This window comes from Oncorhynchus gorbuscha, linkage group LG22 (genome assembly GCF_021184085.1).
Source record: "Oncorhynchus gorbuscha isolate QuinsamMale2020 ecotype Even-year linkage group LG22, OgorEven_v1.0, whole genome shotgun sequence".
Lineage (NCBI taxonomy): Eukaryota > Metazoa > Chordata > Actinopteri > Salmoniformes > Salmonidae > Oncorhynchus > Oncorhynchus gorbuscha.
Window position 1 is genome coordinate 31,307,857 of NC_060194.1, and position 17,316 is coordinate 31,325,172.

The 17,316-nt window shown below is 46.9% G+C and overlaps 1 protein-coding gene across 4 annotated transcripts in view; it reads right to left on the bottom strand.

Annotated features, from left to right (window-relative positions):
* The window catches only part of LOC124010073 (disabled homolog 1-like), a 55,363-nt gene that overhangs the window by 22,626 nt on the left and 15,421 nt on the right, over window positions 1-17,316 (bottom strand). For 3 of the 4 annotated variants that reach the window (XM_046322413.1, XM_046322412.1, XM_046322410.1), the window contains exons 2-3: window positions 3,124-3,266; window positions 32-130 (exon numbers count right to left, since the gene is read on the bottom strand). In XM_046322413.1, the coding sequence (XP_046178369.1) occupies window positions 32-130; window positions 3,124-3,266 (242 nt within the window). The remainder of the gene's footprint in view (window positions 1-31; window positions 131-3,123; window positions 3,267-17,316) is intronic. The other variant, XM_046322411.1, reaches the window with a different exon arrangement.

Genomic DNA, 17,316 nt, shown 5'->3' on the forward strand with positions numbered 1-17,316 from the left:
GCTGCACTGTGGAGCCTCATCACTCACTCACCCCTGATCTCTCGTCGTAAATCTTGATCCCCCCGAAAGAGATGGTGAGGAAGACTCTCTGCTTGTGCTCTCCTTTGGAGCGCGCTGACGAAGCCATTCCCTGGAGGAGAGGAAGAGACACAGGGAGATGAAGGGAAATACTCTCAGCGTGAAAGACAGCAGCGTGCCATCGACTCACGACTCAGGTAAGTATGACGGGGGAGGAGGAGGAGAGGGGAGGAAGAGGGTGACAGCTGTTATATGAGGTGCAATACGACAGAAGGCTCTTCAATGTTGCTTTTTTTGAACTATCATTCTCTCAACACAGTTTCTCTTTTTCACCACTGAGTCTTTGTTGAGCTTTTAAGAGGCTGATTTATTAAGTAGGGTTCTGCTGCCTGCACCTTGTGACACAAGCTGCCAAACTTTCATGTAGCAACTTGAAGTTTCTCTGACTGAATGTTTTCTGCTGACCGACCGTAGCCTAACCTTCACCTCGCCGGGACACTTCTGTCACGTCTTGCTGCCTGAAGAACCATGGAGCCTTTAAAGTCGATTTTCCCATGGATCTCAGCTCCTTTTTCTTTCAACAAAAACAATTAACATTTCCAGCATGTTTCTCAGACTCAAATGGAGGCACGACCCTCCCTCACTAACGCAAGCCTGACATGTCTTTCATGTAAATAAGCTGTGTGAAAAGAGAAAAGAGGACAGAACGTCATCGTGAATGCTGAACACGTCTGACAACCCTGGAACCCCAGTCACGTTGAGGAGGGTTGAGCGAGCGACCCCATACACAACCAGTACACTATATCCCCCTCTCCAGATCTGAGCTTCATCAATTAATACATAAACTTGGAAACCATCAACCCTCTGTTTGTTCTCCAGAGTGGGAAACAAAGAGCGATCGGCTGAATAGAGGAGAGAGAGAGGTGTCTACGGCTGTCTTCAATCCACAAGTCCTCAATCTTATAGAGGCAGTTCAATAGAGACCCCTTCCCCTCCTCTATTCCATCCCTCCATCGCCCTCTATTCTATACCTCCACCCCCTCCTCTATTCCATCCCTCCATCGCCCTCTATTCTATACCTCCACCCCCTCCTCTATTCCATCCCTCCATCGCCCTCTATTCTATACCTCCACCCCCTCCTCTATTCCATCCCTCCATCGCCCTCCTCTATTCTATACCTCCACCCCCTCCTCTATTTCATCCCTCCATCCCCCTCCTCTATTCTATACCTCCACCCCCTCCTCTATTCCATCCCTCCATCGCCCTCCTCTATTCTATACCTCCACCCCCTCCTCTATTTCATCCCTCCATCCCCCTCCATCTATTCCATCCCTCCATCGCCCTCCTCTATTCTATACCTCCACCCCTCCTCTATTCCATCCCTCCATCACCCTCCTCTATTCCCTATCCCTCCATTTCATCCCCCCCTCCATCTATTTCATCCCTCCATCCCCTCTTCTTTTTCATCCCTCCGCCCTCTATTCTATACCTCCATCCCCCTCCTCTATTTTCATCCCTCCATCCCTCCATTGCCCCGTCTATTCTATACCTCCATCCCCCCCTCCTCTATTTCATCCCTCCATCCAGCTCCTATATTTCATCCCTCCATCCCCCTCCTCCATTTCATCCCTCCATCCCCCTCCTCTATTCCATCCCTCCATTACCCTCCTATATTTCATCCCTCCGTCGCCCTCTTCTTTTTCATCCCTCCATTGCCCTCCTCTATTCCATCCCTCCACCCCCTCTTCTTTTTCATCCCTCCATTGCCCTCCTCTATTCCATCCCTCCGTCCCCCTCTTCTTTTTCATCCCTCCATTGCCCTCCTCTATTCCGTCCCTCCATCGCCCTCTTCTTTTTCATCCCTCCATTGCCCTTCTCTATTCCATCCCTCCATCCCCCTCTTCTTTTTCATCCCTCCATTGCCCTCCTCTATTCCGTCCCTCCATCCCCCTCTTCTTTTTCATCCCTCCATTGCCCTCCTCTATTCCATCCCTCCATCCCTCCCCCCTCTTCATCCCTTTTCATCCCTCCATCGCCCTCCTCTATTCTATACCTCCACCCCCTCCTCTATTTCATCCCTCCATCCAGCTCCTATATTTCATCCCTCCATCACCCTCCTCCATTTCATCCCTCCATCCCCTCCTCTCTTCCATCCCTCCATTCATCCCTCCTATATTTCATTCCCTCCATCACCCCTATTCCATCCCTTCTCTTTTCATCCCTCCATTGCCCTCCTCTATCATCCATCCCTCTGTCCCCCTCTTCTATTTCATCCCTCCGTCCCCCTCTTCTATTCCATCTCTCCATCCCCCTCCTCTATTCCATCCCTCTGTCCCCCTCTTCTATTCCATCCCTCCATCCCCCACTTCTATTTCATCCCTCTGTTCCCCTCTTCTATTCCATCCCTCCATCCCCCTCCTCTATTCCATCCCTCCATCCCCTCTTCTATTCCATCTCTCCATCCCCCACTTCTATTTCATCCCTCTGTTCCCCTCTTCTATTCCATCCCTCCATCCCCCTCTTCTATTCCATCCCTCCATCCCCCTCTTCTATTCCATCCCTCCATCACCCTCCTCTATTCCATCCGTCCGTCACCCTCCTCTATTCCATCCCTCCATCCCCCTCTTCTATTCCATCCCTCCATCACCCTCCTCTATTCCATCCCTCCATCCCCCTCCTCTATTCCATCCCTCTGTCCCCCTCTTCTGCCTGTCTATATAATATAATCCCTGTATTGACCTGAGAACATTGACTGTAACTGGCAGTGACTGCTGGATATGGGAGTCATAGGCAGGTCACTGTTCAAATGTCACAGCATGGATCTACAAAACTCCTGCTGTTGTGTTATTGGACATGTGGAGCAACTACATCTGATATGAGAAGATCAGAGCAGGAAATGGCTTTGCCTGCTGGCTGTACGGTAATGCTACTATGTCTCCAGCATGGTTGAAGAGACATAATAAAACCATCCATATTCTCTCTTCTGTAGATGGATTTGTAACTACATCTGGCTCCTGCAAAGACGCATCAATAGAGATGGCTGAATTCACTTCTTCTTCTACACCTGAATACCACCGCCCTCTCCTCAGACACACACAGACATACCTTGAGCTTCATCATGGAGTCCTGGCACAGCTTGTCCCCACGTGCCGCTGTCACCTCATCAGTCCCGATCAGCTTGGCCTTGTAGCGCACGCCATCACCACGGAAACGCTTAATCAGCCCCGTCTCAGTGCGGTCCTGACCTGCTGAGGGAGAGATAGAGAGAGAGAGAGAGCGAGAGAGAGAGAGAGAGAGAGAGAGAGAGAGAGAGAGAGAGAGAGAGAGAGAGAGAGAGAGAGAGAGAGAGAGAGAGAGAGAGAGAGAGAGAGTGGAAGAGCGTGAGGGAGAGATAGAAAGAGAGAGGGAGAGAGGGGAAGAGAGGATGGGAGAGGGAGAGAAAGAGAGAGGGAGAGAGGGGAAGAGAGGGAGGGAGAGAGGGAGATAGAGAGAGGGAGAGGTTTAAGAGGCGTGTGTGTGTGTGTGTGTGTGTGTGTGTGTGTGTGTGTGTGTGTGTGTGTGTGTGTGTGTGTGTGTGTGTGTGTGTGTGTGTGTGTGTGTGTGTGTGTGTGTGTGTGTGTGTGTGTGTGTGTGGGTGGGTGTGTATGGGTGGGTGTGTGTGTATGTGTGTGTGTGTGCGTGTCTGTATGCATGTGTGTTTGTAGGGAGGGGTACAGTATGTGGGAAAATACATATTTATGGGATATTAATATGAAATGTCTGAGGAGACAATTTGAGCATCATCCTTCATCACTGTCTCCCTGATAAAGGCTATGACGCCAAAACACGTCAGCGGCTTTTTAGAATCTGTTCTATTGAACAACACGCCACTGCAATAAAGGCATTTTAATATCATGAAGAGTGCCTTGAACCTCCTTGATTTCTGAGCACTGCACACCTCTGTTCCCATGGGCACTGTTGGCTGTTGACAAACAGCATGAAAGGCTGCTATTGAGAGGAATCATCTCGGTCCAACGCACGCCCACAATCCCATAAGCCCCCCATGGTTGATGGATGGATGAGAAGATGGAGGGAGGGAGGGAAGAAAGAAAGAGAGAGGTGGAGGGGGAGAGAGTTGGAAAGAGATGGAGAGAGGGAGTGTGAGTGAGGTGTGGACGATGGAGGACAGATCTACAGGCTCTTTTGGTATGTCTGGCCTCTCTCTGTGTCTGTCATCGTCCTCCCCCAGTCCCCCAGACACCTAACCATTGCCTTGACACTGACATTTTTCTCATTTTGTCTTCCTCCGCTGTCCGCCGGGTTTTGATTATGTTGGCCCAACCCCTCCACTTGTCTGTTTCTGTGAGTAACCTGTCTCTACATAACCTGGAGGTAGTTTGTCAGTATTAAGTGACTGTCTGCTGCTGCTTACACACATAGTGGTATTTCAAATCAAGGTCGACGGCACCTTGGAGAGTTTAGCTGAGACTATTTCAGGCCCCGCTCTGCCTCACTATTCTAGGCCAAGAGACTATATACACCCTTCATCACATCAGTTTGCAGGGCATTTTAAACCGGCTGCATGGATAAGCTCTGCGGAAGAGGAGCAGGACAGCCTTTAATATCCCTAACAAAAACCGTCAAGCCACAAACTAAAACCATATTACACCAAATGAGCTTATTCCACCGCTGAAAACAGATGCCATCCACATACTACATCTTACGGAAATGTCATTAGAGTTTCACGCATCGCTAAATATTTCAGTGAAGTGTCTTGTCAGTGTTTCTATTCCCCAGGAAAATGGAATAGAAATTGTAAGGAGAAAAGCTCAAATAAGTTGCCCTGCGAATGAAGATGGCTCAGTTGAAACGTGGAGAGCCTGTCGTCGCCTTGGCTAGGCACACTTGCTCACTAATTCAAGAGGGCTCAACTCTCTGAAGGGGGGAGAGGGTTTGAAGATTCTAAAGTCATTAAACTATCCAAGTACTGTAAGTGAATTCATGCTTGTTTCCTTGCTAGAGGAGAAGCCTAGATAATGAGGCTCATGTAAGACGGGTTAGCTGACAACGTCACGAAAACCATGTGAGTGCAGAAGTCAGCGCGTTGTGATTCTGGATGGCCAGGTTGCTAGCAGGAATGACACTGCCATGTAGTGAATCGTAAGTGGCTCGTTTCATCTTGATACTATGTCTTGTTTTGAGATGTTTTTGACTGATTTCATGGCCATGCTAATATGGCTAAAATTCACTAGCTAGCTAACCAACAACTGTAACAATATATTTGTATTGTGCAAATGTATTAATGGAGACGAAATATAGCTTTACATGTTGTCAACAATCTAAGCCAACCCTGTCTGTTTTGCCCCATAGTTGCGCAAGCGTCGGTTTTGTTGCTAAACAACCAACCCACCTATAGTCACTGAGCATTGGAGATGAGACCTTCCTAATACAGTATCAGCTGACATGCATGTTCTTCAACAATTAGAGAGAAACAACATTACACATCCATTTTGTGCTGTTAATTTGCTGAAAACATCCCCATAGCATGATCCTGCCACCACCATGCTTCACCATAGGGATGGTGCCAGGTTTGTTGCCAGATATTTCTGAATTTAATTAGACTTTCTTTCACTTTCTTTCACTTTGTCATTATGGGGTACTGTGTGGGGATGGGTGAGAAAACAAATAAATGTTATCCAGGCTGTAACACAACAAAATGTGGAATAAGTCAAGGTGTATGAATACTTTCTGAAGGCCCTGTATATCATCTTTCATCAAGTCTTAACAAAATATATTGTACTACTATAGTACTGTCTCGTCCAGTACTTCCATCCTCTGAGTCCCCTAATTAAATTGGTGCTTTACCTTGTACTGTATGCCAACTGTGTAATCACACTTGAGGATAGATTTTGTGGATTTATGTAAAGAGCCACAAAAACCCCAATCAGCCCTCCCTGCTTGGGAAATGCATGTGTTGCTACAGCATCTAGAAACAGAGTCTAGATACAACACGATAATCCCTGCAGTATATGCCCAGGGTTCACATCACGGTGAGTGCACTACACTGTTGCTGGATTTGAGAACCAGCCGCTGTAGGGGATGGGGATGTTGTTTAAATGATGTTTCTAGCTTTTGGGAAAGAAGAGAGATATGACACACACTCTTGTCCCCTGGAGGAATCACTGCTCCCTAGTCAGTGTCTCAAAGTCTCAGAGAGTTGAAATGTGCAACGTAGCTTGCTAGGCTAGAGATACATCAAAGTATAGCAGCCACTGCTAGAACCCACTTTTTGTACTAGAGCGTGGGTGCAGTAGTGTAGTAGAGCGTACAAAAGATGGCACTGACGGAGAAGGCAGACATCTTAAGAGTTCTGACTTGCTATTTAGTGACATTTTTTTTTGTTTCTTTTTTTGTACAGAAGTATACTGAACAAAATATAAACACGTAAAGTGTTGGTTCCATGTTTCATGAGCTGACATTAAAGATCACAGAAATGTTCCATACCGACCGGTAGTACTTACGTCTGTAGCCATGAAGTGCCACGAAAAGGCTGGTCATGGCTCGCATCAACACCATTATCCCTGAAACCCTAGACCCACCCTCAGGGGTGCGTGCTCAGTCCCCTCCTGTACTCCCTGTTCACTCATGACTGCCATCCAGGACCTCTATACCAGGCGGTGTCAGAGGAAGGTCCTAAAATTGTCAAAGACTCCAGCTACCCTAGGCATAGACTGTTCTCTCTTCTACCGCATGGCAAGCGGTACCGGAACACCAAGTCTAGTTCCAAGAGGCTTCTAAACAGCTTCTACCCCCAAGCCATAAGACTCCTGAACATCTAATCAAATGGCTACCCAGACTATTTTTAATCTGACTTCAAGTCCAACACAGCTGTTCCTTTGTTCACACCGGACGTTATTCCTTTGTTTCATGGGCTACCAAACCGCTGCAGGTGTATATGCGATAAATGGGCTGGCATCCTGGTGAGACTGTGACGAAGAGAAAATCCACCGGCACTTCCCTCCGTTTTATTGGAAAATGTTCAGTCACTCGAGAATAAGATCATTCAAGAGTCTCCTATCAGAGAGACTTGAAAAACTGCAATATTATATGCATTTCAGAAACTTGGCTGGCTCAATCTATGAACATAGAACTCAGTGGTACGATCGGACAACATCAGCCTCAGATCAGTCCAAAGGGGAGGGGAGTGCCTCTTCATAAACACCAACTGGTGCGCTGCTTCCAGAGTGAAGGAAAACTAGAGCTTTATCCATACAGAATAGCTCACTATAATGTGCAGACATGTTTACCTACCAAGAGAGTTCTTATCCATAATTATCAAAGCTGTCTACATCCCACCACAATCCCACATCACTTTGGCACTCAAAAACCTTCATGGGACCATGGGTGGAGTCTTGTAGGCAACAACACCTCTGACACGCTGAACCTCAACATGTGGGCCCCTCACGGGTGGGTACTTAGTCCCTGTACTCCCTGTTCACCCACGACTGCGTGGCTATGCATGACTTCAACACCATCATCAAGTTTGCTGATGACACGACGGTGGTAGCCCTGATCACCAACGGCGATTAGACAGCCTACAGGGAGGAGGTCAGAGACTTGGCAGTGTGGTGCCAGGACAACAACTTCTCCCCCAAACGTCAGTAAGACCAAGGAGTTGATTGTGGACTAGAGGAGAAAGAGGGGAGAGCACGCCCCCATCCACATCGACAGGGATTTAGCAGAGCAGGTCGAGAGCTTCAAGTTCCTTGGCGTCCACATCACTAAGGACTTAACATGGTCCACACACACCAACACAGTCTTGAAGAGGGCATGACAGCTCATTTTCCCCTTCAGGAGGCTGATAAGATTTGACATGGGCCATCAGATCCTCAAAAAGTTCTATAGCTGCACCATCGAGAACAGCTTGACTTGCTGCATCACCGATTAGTATGGAAAATACACAAAATTCTTCGACCCCAAGCTCTACAGAGGGTAGTGGGGAAAGCCCAATACATCACTGGGGCCGAGCTCCCTGTCACCCAGGACCTCGATGTCAGAGAAAGCCCCGAAAAATTGGCAAGACTTAAGCCACCCAAACTATAGACTGTTCACTCTGCTACAGTCCGGCAAACAGACCAGTAGGCTCCGAGACAGCTTTTACCCCAAGCCACAAGACTGCTAAATAGCCATAAGACTGCTAAATAGTTACCCGGACTATCTGCGTTGACCCTATCTTCCAATGACACTTTGCACACTCACAAGACTATATAGAGTGCCTTCATAAAGTATTCACACCCCTTGAATTTAAAATGTTGTTGTGTTACAGCCTGGATTTTAAATGGATTACATTTAGATTGTGTGTCACCAGACCATACACAACACCCCACAATGTCACTACAAAGATACAGGTGTCATTCATAACTCAGTTGCCTGAGATGAAGGAAACCGCTCCAGAATTTTCCTGTGAGGCCAATGGTAACTTTAAAACAGTTACAGAGTTTAATGGCTGTGATAACAGAAAACTAAGGATGGATCAACATTGTAGTTACACCACAATACTAATCTAAATGAAAATGAAAAGAAGGAAGCCTGTACAAAATAAAAATATTCCACAACATGCATCCTGTTTGCAATAAGGCACTGAAGTAAAACAGCAAAAAAGTGAATTAAAGGTGAATTAATTCATTTGAAATACAAAGCGTTATGTTGGTTCAAATACAACACAACATATCACTGAGTACCACTCTTGATATTTTCAAGCATGCTGGTGGCTGCATCATGTTATGGGTATGCTTGTCATCGGCAAGGACTAGGGAGTTTTTTGGATAAAAATAAACGGAATAGAGCTAAGCACAGATAAAATCCTAAAGGAAAACCTCTTTCATTCTGCTTTCCAACAGACGCTGGGAGACAAATTCACCTTTCAGCAGGATAACAACAATAAACACAAGGCCAAATATACAGTAGATTGCTTACCAATTGCTTACCAATACGACAATGAGTTGAATAGTTACAGCTTTGACTTAAATCGGCTTCAAAAATCTGTCAAGACTAGAAAATGGCTGTCAAACAATGATCAACGACCAACTAGACAGAGCTTGAATAATAATAAGAAATGATAATGTGCAAATATTTAACAATCCAGATGTGCAAAGCTCTTAGAGACTTACACAGAATTATTCACAGCTGTAATCACTGCCAAAGTGTCATGTTTTGTCTTATATTGTCTTGTCATTTTGCTTTCCCTTCTGTTCGTTTTCCCCCTGCTGGTCTTTTTAGGTTCGTTCCCTTTTTTCTCTCTCCCTCCCTCTCTCTCTTCTCTCTATCGTTCCGTTCCTGCTCCCAGCTTTTCCTATTCCCCTAATCAATCATCTAATCTTTTCACACCTGTTCCGTATCTTGCCCTCTGATTAGAGTCCCTATTTCTCCCCTTGTCTTCCGTTTCTGTCCTGTCGGATCCTTGTATATTGTTCGCCGTGCTGTGTCTTGTTTCCCTCAGATGCTGCGTGTGAGCAGGTGTCTGAGTCTGCTACGGTCGGTGCCTTCCCGAGGCAACCTACAGTTTATGGTCGAGTCTCCAGTCTGTCCTCGTCACTACGAGTGGAATTAGTTTTTATGTTTTGTTTTCTGCTCTGATTTGTCTAGGAGTATTGCCTATTTCCTTTACTGGAATAAAGACTCTGTTTTCGCCAAGTCGCTTTTGGGTCCTCATTCACCTGCATAACAGAAGGATCCGACCAAGAATGGACCCAGCGACTATGGATTCTCTCTACTCTACTCTCGAGTTCCAGGGAGCGATGCTCGGCAGACACGAGCAGGAATTGTCTGCTGCTCGGCATGCCGTTGAGACCCTGGCCGCTCAGGTCTCCGACCTCTCAGGACAGTATCAGAGTCTTCGTCTCGTGCCACCAGCTACTTCCTGGTCTTCCGAGTCTCCGGAACCTAGGGTTAATAACCCACCATGTTACTCTGGGCAGCCCACTGAGTGCCGCTCCTTTCTCACCCAGTGTGATATAGTGTTCTCTCTCCAACCCAACACATACTCAGAGAGAGAGCTCGGATTGCCTACGTCATATCACTCCTTACTGGTCGGGCTCGGCAGTGGGGCACAGCTATCTGGGAGGCAAGCGCTGAGTGTACTAACGATTATCTGAACTTTAAAGAGGAGATGATAAGGGTTTTTGATCGTTCAGTTTTTGGGAAAGAAGCTTCCTGGTCCCTGTCTTCCCTATGTCAAGGTAATCGATCCATAACGGATTACTCTATAGAGTTTCGCACTCTTGCTGCCTCCAGTAACTGGAACGAGCCGGCGTTGCTCGCTCGTTTTCTGGAGGGACTCCACGCTAAGGTTAAGGATGAGATTCTCTCTCGGGAGGTTCCATCCAGCGTGGATTCTTTGATTGAACTCGCTATTCGCATTGAACGACGGGTAGATCTTTGTCACCGAGCTCATAGAAGAGAGCTCGCGTTAACTGTGTCTCCCCTCTCTCCGACACTACCATCTTTCCCCACTGACTCTGGCGTTGAGCCCATGCAGCTGGGGGGTATTCGCATTTTGACTAAGGAGAGGGAACGGAGAATCACCAACCGCCTCTGTCTCTATTGCGGTTCCGCTGGTCATTTTGTCATTTCATGTCCAGTTAAAGGCCAGAGCTCATCAGTAAGCGGAGGGCGACTGATAAGCGCTACTAGACGGTCCTCTCCGTCAAGTACCTGTACTACCTTACCGGTCCATCTACGCTGGACCGGATCGGCAGCTTCCTGCAGTGCATTAATAGACTCTGGGGCGGAGGGCTGTTTTATGGACGAAGCCTGGGCTCGGGAACATGACATTCCTCTCAGACAGTTAGGGGAGCCCACGGTCATGTTCGCCTTGGATGGTAGTCCTCTCCCCAGTATATTATGTGAAACACTACCTTTAACCCTCACTGTATCTGGTAACCATAGTGAGACCATTTCTTTTTTGATTTTTTGTTCACCTTTTACACCTGTTGTTTTGGGTCATCCCTGGCTAGTGTGTCATAATCCTTCTTTTGATTGGTCTAGTAATTCTATCCTTTCCTGGAACGTTTCTTGTCATGTGAAGTGTTTAATGTCTGCTATTCCTCCTGTTTGTTCTACTCCCTCTTCACAGGAGGAACCTGGTGATTTGACAGGAGTGCCGGAGGAATATCATGGTCTGCGCACGGTCTTCAGTCGGTCCAGAACCAACTCCCTTCCTCCTCACCGGTCGTATGATTGTTGTTCTGATCTCCTCAAGAAGCGTTTTGCATCCGCTCCTATCCTTGTTGCACCTGACGTCACTAAACAGTTTATTGTCGAGGTTGACGCGTCGGGGGTGGGCGTGGGAGCCATTCTGTCCCAGCGCTCCGATACTGACGATGGGGTCCACCCTTGCGCGTATTTTTCTCATCGCCTGTCACCGTCGGAACGTAACTATGATGTGGCTAACCGTGAACTGCTCGCCATCCGTTTAGCCCTAGGCAAATGGCGACAGTGGTTGGAGGGGCGACCGTTCCTTTTGTCGTTTGGACTGACCAAAGGAACCTTGAGTACATCCGTTCTGCCAAACGACTGAATGCGCGTCATGCTCGTTGGGCGTTGTTTTTCGCTCGTTTCGAGTTCGTTATTTCTTATTGCCCGGGTACTAAGAACACCAAGCCTCATGCTTTATCCCGTCTCTTTAGTTCTTCTGTGGCTTCTACCGATCCCGAGGGGATCCTTCCTGTTGGGCGTGTTGTCGGGTTGACAGTCTGGGGAATTGAAAGACAGGTTAAGCAAGCACTCACGCACACTGCGTCGCCGCGCGCTTGTCCTAGTAACCTTCTTTTCGTTCCTGTTTCTACTCGTCTGGTTGTTCTTCAGTGGGCTCACTCTGCCAAGTTAGCTGGCCATCCCGGCGTTCGAGGTACTCTTGCTTCTATTCGCCAGCGGTTTTGGTGGCCTACTCAGGAGCGTGACACGCGCCGCTTCGTGGCTGCGTGTTCGGACTGCGCGCAGAATAAGTCTGGTAATTTTTCTTCTGCTTCTGCTCCTGGTCTTGCTGGGTCTCAGTCTGTTCCCTGCCACCGCATCTCTCCTGTTCTTGTTCCTGCCCTTGCTGTGTCTCAGTCTGTCCCTAGTTGTTACTCTCCTGGCCTGTTTGGTCCTGTTTGCTCTAAAGCTTTCAGTTCTCCACCCGTGTCTCATTTTTTTTTTTAGAGTAGTACCCTAGTTTCCCTTTTTATCGTTTTCCGTTACGGTCCTGAGGAGAGGAGTTGGGTTCTTTCTCGGGACGTGCTGGACCGTTTGTGATCTATGATTTCCTCCGTTGCCGCCAGTGTTCCTCCTCGAGTGCGCCAGGAGGCGCTCGGTGAGTGGGGGGTACTGTCATGTTTTGTCTTATATTGTCTTGTCATTTTGCTTTCCCTTCTGTTCGTTTTCCCCCTGCTGGTCTTTTTAGGTTCGTTCCCTTTTTTCTCTCTCCCTCCCTCTCTCTCTTCTCTCTATCGTTCCGTTCCTGCTCCCAGCTGTTCCTATTCCCCTAATCAATCATCTAATCTTTTCACACCTGTTCCGTATCTTGCCCTCTGATTAGAGTCCCTATTTCTCCCCTTGTCTTCCGTTTCTGTCCTGTCGGATCCTTGTATATTGTTCGCCGTGCTGTCTTGTTTCCCTCAGATGCTGCGTGTGAGCAGGTGTCTGAGTCTGCTACGGTCGGTGCCTTCCCGAGGCAACCTACAGTTTATGGTCGAGTCTCCAGTCTGTCCTCGTCACTACGAGTGGAATTAGTTTTTTATGTTTTGTTTTCTGCTCTGATTTGTCTAGGAGTATTGCCTATTTCCTTTACTGGAATAAAGACTCTGTTTTCGCCAAGTCGCTTTTGGGTCCTCATTCACCTGCATAACACAAAGGGTATTCTAGCATGTATTGACTCAGGGGTGGAATAATTATCTAATTAAGATATACTGGTAGTTTACAAATGTTCACGTTTTTACATTTACAGTATTTTGTGTAGATCGTTGACAAAAAAAGACAATTAAATCTATTTTAATCCCACCTTGTAACACAACAAAATGTGTAATAAGTCAGGGGTGTGAACACTTTCTGAAGGCACTGTATGCACACTATATACACACTCACACACGCACAAACAATACACTCACACTCACACACGCACAAACAATACACTCACACTCACACAAAACCCAAACACATAACACACACACGCAAACGACACAACACACACACTCACACACGCACAAACAATACACTCACACTCACACAAAACCCAAACACATAACACACACACGCAAACGACACAACACACACACTCACACACGCACAAACAATACACTCACACTCACACAAAACCCAAACACATAACACACACACGCAAATGACACAACACACACACACACGCATACTCTGTACACACACACACATACTCTGTACACACACACATACACTACATGACCAAAAGTATGTGGACACCTGCTGGTCGAACATTTCATGTCAAAAATCATGGGCATTGGTCCTCCCTTTGCTGCTATTCTTTTTTATTTGTATAATATATAATGTAATGTTTTTATTTCACCTTTATTTAACCAGGTAGGCCAGTTGAGAACAAGTTATCATTTACAACTGCGACCTTGCCAAGATAAAGCAAAGCAGTGCGACACAAACAACACAGAGTTGCACATGGGATAAACAACTTAGAGTCAATAACACAATAGAAAAATATATATACCGTGTGTGCAAATGTAGTAAGATTAGGGAGGTAAGGCAATAAATAGGCCATAGTGGTGAAATAATTACAATTTACCATTAACACTGGAGTGATAGATGTGCAGAAGATAAACGTGCAAGTAGAGATACGGGGGTGCAAAGGAACAAAAAATGTATAACAATATGGGGATGAGGTAGTTGGGTGGGCTATTTACAGATGGGCTGTGTACAGGTGCAATGGTTGGTAAGCTGCTGTGACAGCTGATTTAGTTTTAGTTTTAGTTTATTTTTTATTTTTACAGGGACAGGGCACATTAATCAACGTTTCAGTAAAAGTGCCGGTTTTAGCCAGCCGGCTAATTTTCAACCGCAGTCCCTGGGCAGGTTATTAAAAACAATTACAATATAGTCAATAGCAACATAGAACAAGCAAGACATAGCAACATAGGACAAGCAAGACATAGCATACAGACAGAGCAACATAGGACAAGCAAGACGTAGCATACAGACAGAGCAACATAGAACAAAAAGCAGCAAGACAAAGTTAGTGATGCTTAAAGTTAGTGAGGGAGATATAGACTCCAGCTGTATAGAGCCCAGCAGACTTCAGTTCGTTCCAGCCACTGGCAGCAGAGAACTGGAAGGAAAGGCGGCCAAAGTAGACTTTGGGAATGATCAGCGAAATATATCTGCTAGAGCGCATGCTACGGGTGGGTGCTGCTATGGTGACCAATGAGCTGAGATAAGTCGGGCTTTACCTAGCAAAGACTTATAGATGACCTAGAGCCAGTGGGTTTGGCAACGAATATGAAGCGAGGGCCAGGCAACGAGAGCATACAGGTCGCAGTGGTGGGTGGTATATGGGGCTTTGGTGACAAAACGGATGGCACTGTGATAGACTACATCCAATTTGCTGAGTAGAGTGCTGGAGGCTATTTCGTAAATGGCAGCGTTTGTCAGTATGAGCGAAGGATGCTTTGTTGCGAAATAGGAAGTCGATTCTAGATTGAATTTTGGATTGGAGATTTGTAGTTGTCCACATATTCTAAGTCAGAACCGTCCAGAGTAGTGATGCTAGACGGGCGGAAGGGTGCGGGCAGCGATCGGTTGAAGAGCATGCATTTAGTTTTACTTGCATTTAAGAGCAGTTGGAGGCCACGGAAGGAGTGTTGTATGGCATTGAAGCTCGTCTGGAGGTTTGTTAATTTAACACAATGTCCAAAGAAGGGCCAGAAGTATACAGAATGGTGTCATCTGCGTAGAGGTGGATCAGAGAATCACCAGCAGCAAGAGGGACATAATTGATGTATACAGAGAAAAGAGTCGGCCCGAGAACTGAACCCTGTGTCACCCCCATCCGGACAACAAGTCCTCCGATTTGACACACTAAACTAAGTAGTTGGTGAACCAGGCGAGGCAGTCATTTGAGAACCAAGGCTGTTGAGTCTGCCGATAAGAATGTGGTGATTGACAGAGTCAAAACCCATGGCCAGGTCGATAAAGACGGCTGCACAGTGTTGTCTTTTATCGATGGCGGTCATGATATTGTTTAGGACCTTGAGCATGGCTGAGGTGCACCCATGACCAGCTTGGAAACCAGATTGCATAGCGGAGAAGATACGGTGGGATTCGAAATGGTCGGTGATCTGTTTGTTAACTTGGCTTTCGAAGACTTTAGAAAGGCAGGGTAGGATAGATATAGGTCTGTAACAGTTTGGGTCTAGAGTGTCTCCCCCTTTGAAGAGGGGGATGACCGCGGCAGCTTTCATCTTTGGGGATCTCAGACGATATGAAAGAGAGGTTGAACAGGCTAGTAATAGTGGTCGCAACAATTGCGGCAGATAATTTTAGAGAGGGTCTAGATTGTCTAACCCAGCTGATTTGTAGGGGTCCAGATTTTGCAGCTCTTTCAGAACATCAGCTATCTGGATTTGGGTGAAGGAGGGGTGGGGAGGCTTGGGCAAGTTGCTGTGGGGTGTGCAGAGCTGTTGACCGAGGTAGGGGTAGCCAGGTGGAAAGCATGGCCAGCCATAGAAAAATGCTTATTGAAATTCTCAAGTATGATAGATTTATCGGTGGTGACAGTATTTCCTAGCCTCAGTGCAGTGGGCAGCTGGGAGGAGGTGCTCTTATTCTCCATGGGCTTTACATTGTCCCAGAACTTTTTGAAGTTTGTGCTACAGGATGCACATTTCAGTTTGAAAAAGCTAGCCTTTGCTTTCTTAGCTGCCTGCGTATATTAGTTCCTAACTTCCCTGAGAAGTTGCTTATCGCAGGAGCTATTCGATGCTAATGGAGTGCGCCACAGGATGTTTTTGTGCTGGTCAAGGGCAGTCAAGTCTGGAGTAGAAGCTCAAACTGCTTGGGCACAGACCTGGGTAGCATGAGAGAACTCTGCAGACTATCTCTGCAGTAGATTGCAACTCCGCCCCCCTTTGGCAGTTCTATGTTGGTGGAAAATGTTGTATTTGGGGATGGAAATTTCAGAATTTTTGGTGGCCTTCCTAAGCCAGGATTCAGACATCAGGGTTGGCGGAGTGTGCTAAAACAGTGAATAAAATACATTTAGGGAGGAGGCTTCTGATGTTAACATGCATGAAACCAAGGCTTTTACGGTTACAGAAGTCAACAAATAAGAGCGCCTGGGAAATAGGAGTATAACTTAGGGCTAAAGAGCCTGGGTTAACCTCTACATCACCAGAGGAATAGAGGAGGAGTAGGATGAAGGTACGGCTAAAGGCTATAAGAAATGGTCGTCTAGTGCATAGGGAACAGAGAATAAAAGGAGCAGATTTCTGGGTGTGGTAGAATAGATTAAGGGCATAATGCACAGACAATGGTTTGGTAGGATGTGAGTACAGTGGAGGTAAACCTAGGCGTTGAGTGAAGATGAGAGAGGTTTCGTCTCTGGAAGTTAAGCCAGGTGAGGTCTCCGCATGTGTGTGGGGTGGGACAAAAGAGCTATCTAAGGCATGTTGAGCGGGACTGAGGGCTCTACAGTGAAATAAAACAATTAGAACTAGCCAAGACAGCAGTAGACAAGGCATATTGACATTAGAGAGAGGCATAAAGCAATCACAGGTGTTGATCAGGAGAGCTAAGACAACAACGGGTAAATGGAGATGAATGTGCAGAGCGGGTCAGTTGGGTACATTCAGGGCCTGAGTTTGAGGCTGGGTCCGGCAGGTAAACAAAATGAGGTACCGTGTTATTGAAACAGTCCAGGGGGCATCAGCTGTGTAGCCGAGTGATCATAGGGTCAAAAGAGCAGAGTCAGGGTGTCGTTCGGTAGTCACTACTACTCTAGGCGAGCAGGGGACACAGGCTTCCAAAAAGCTAGCGGGTTCTGGGCTAGTAGATGGTTCTTCGGCGACATCGTAACAGAATATCCTGTTGAGACCACATTGGGCGATCACATCGGCAGTCCAGTCGTGATGGATCGGCGGGGCTCCTTGACGACAATAAAGGGTCCAGGACAATTTGCAAAGGAGGTATTGTAGCCCTAGAATTATCTACCATCTACTGGCCCCAAGGCTAGCTCAAGGATAGCTGGTGCTTCCTTGGGGACAGAGGCGTTAGCTAACAGTAGCCACTCATTTGCAGCTAGCTAGC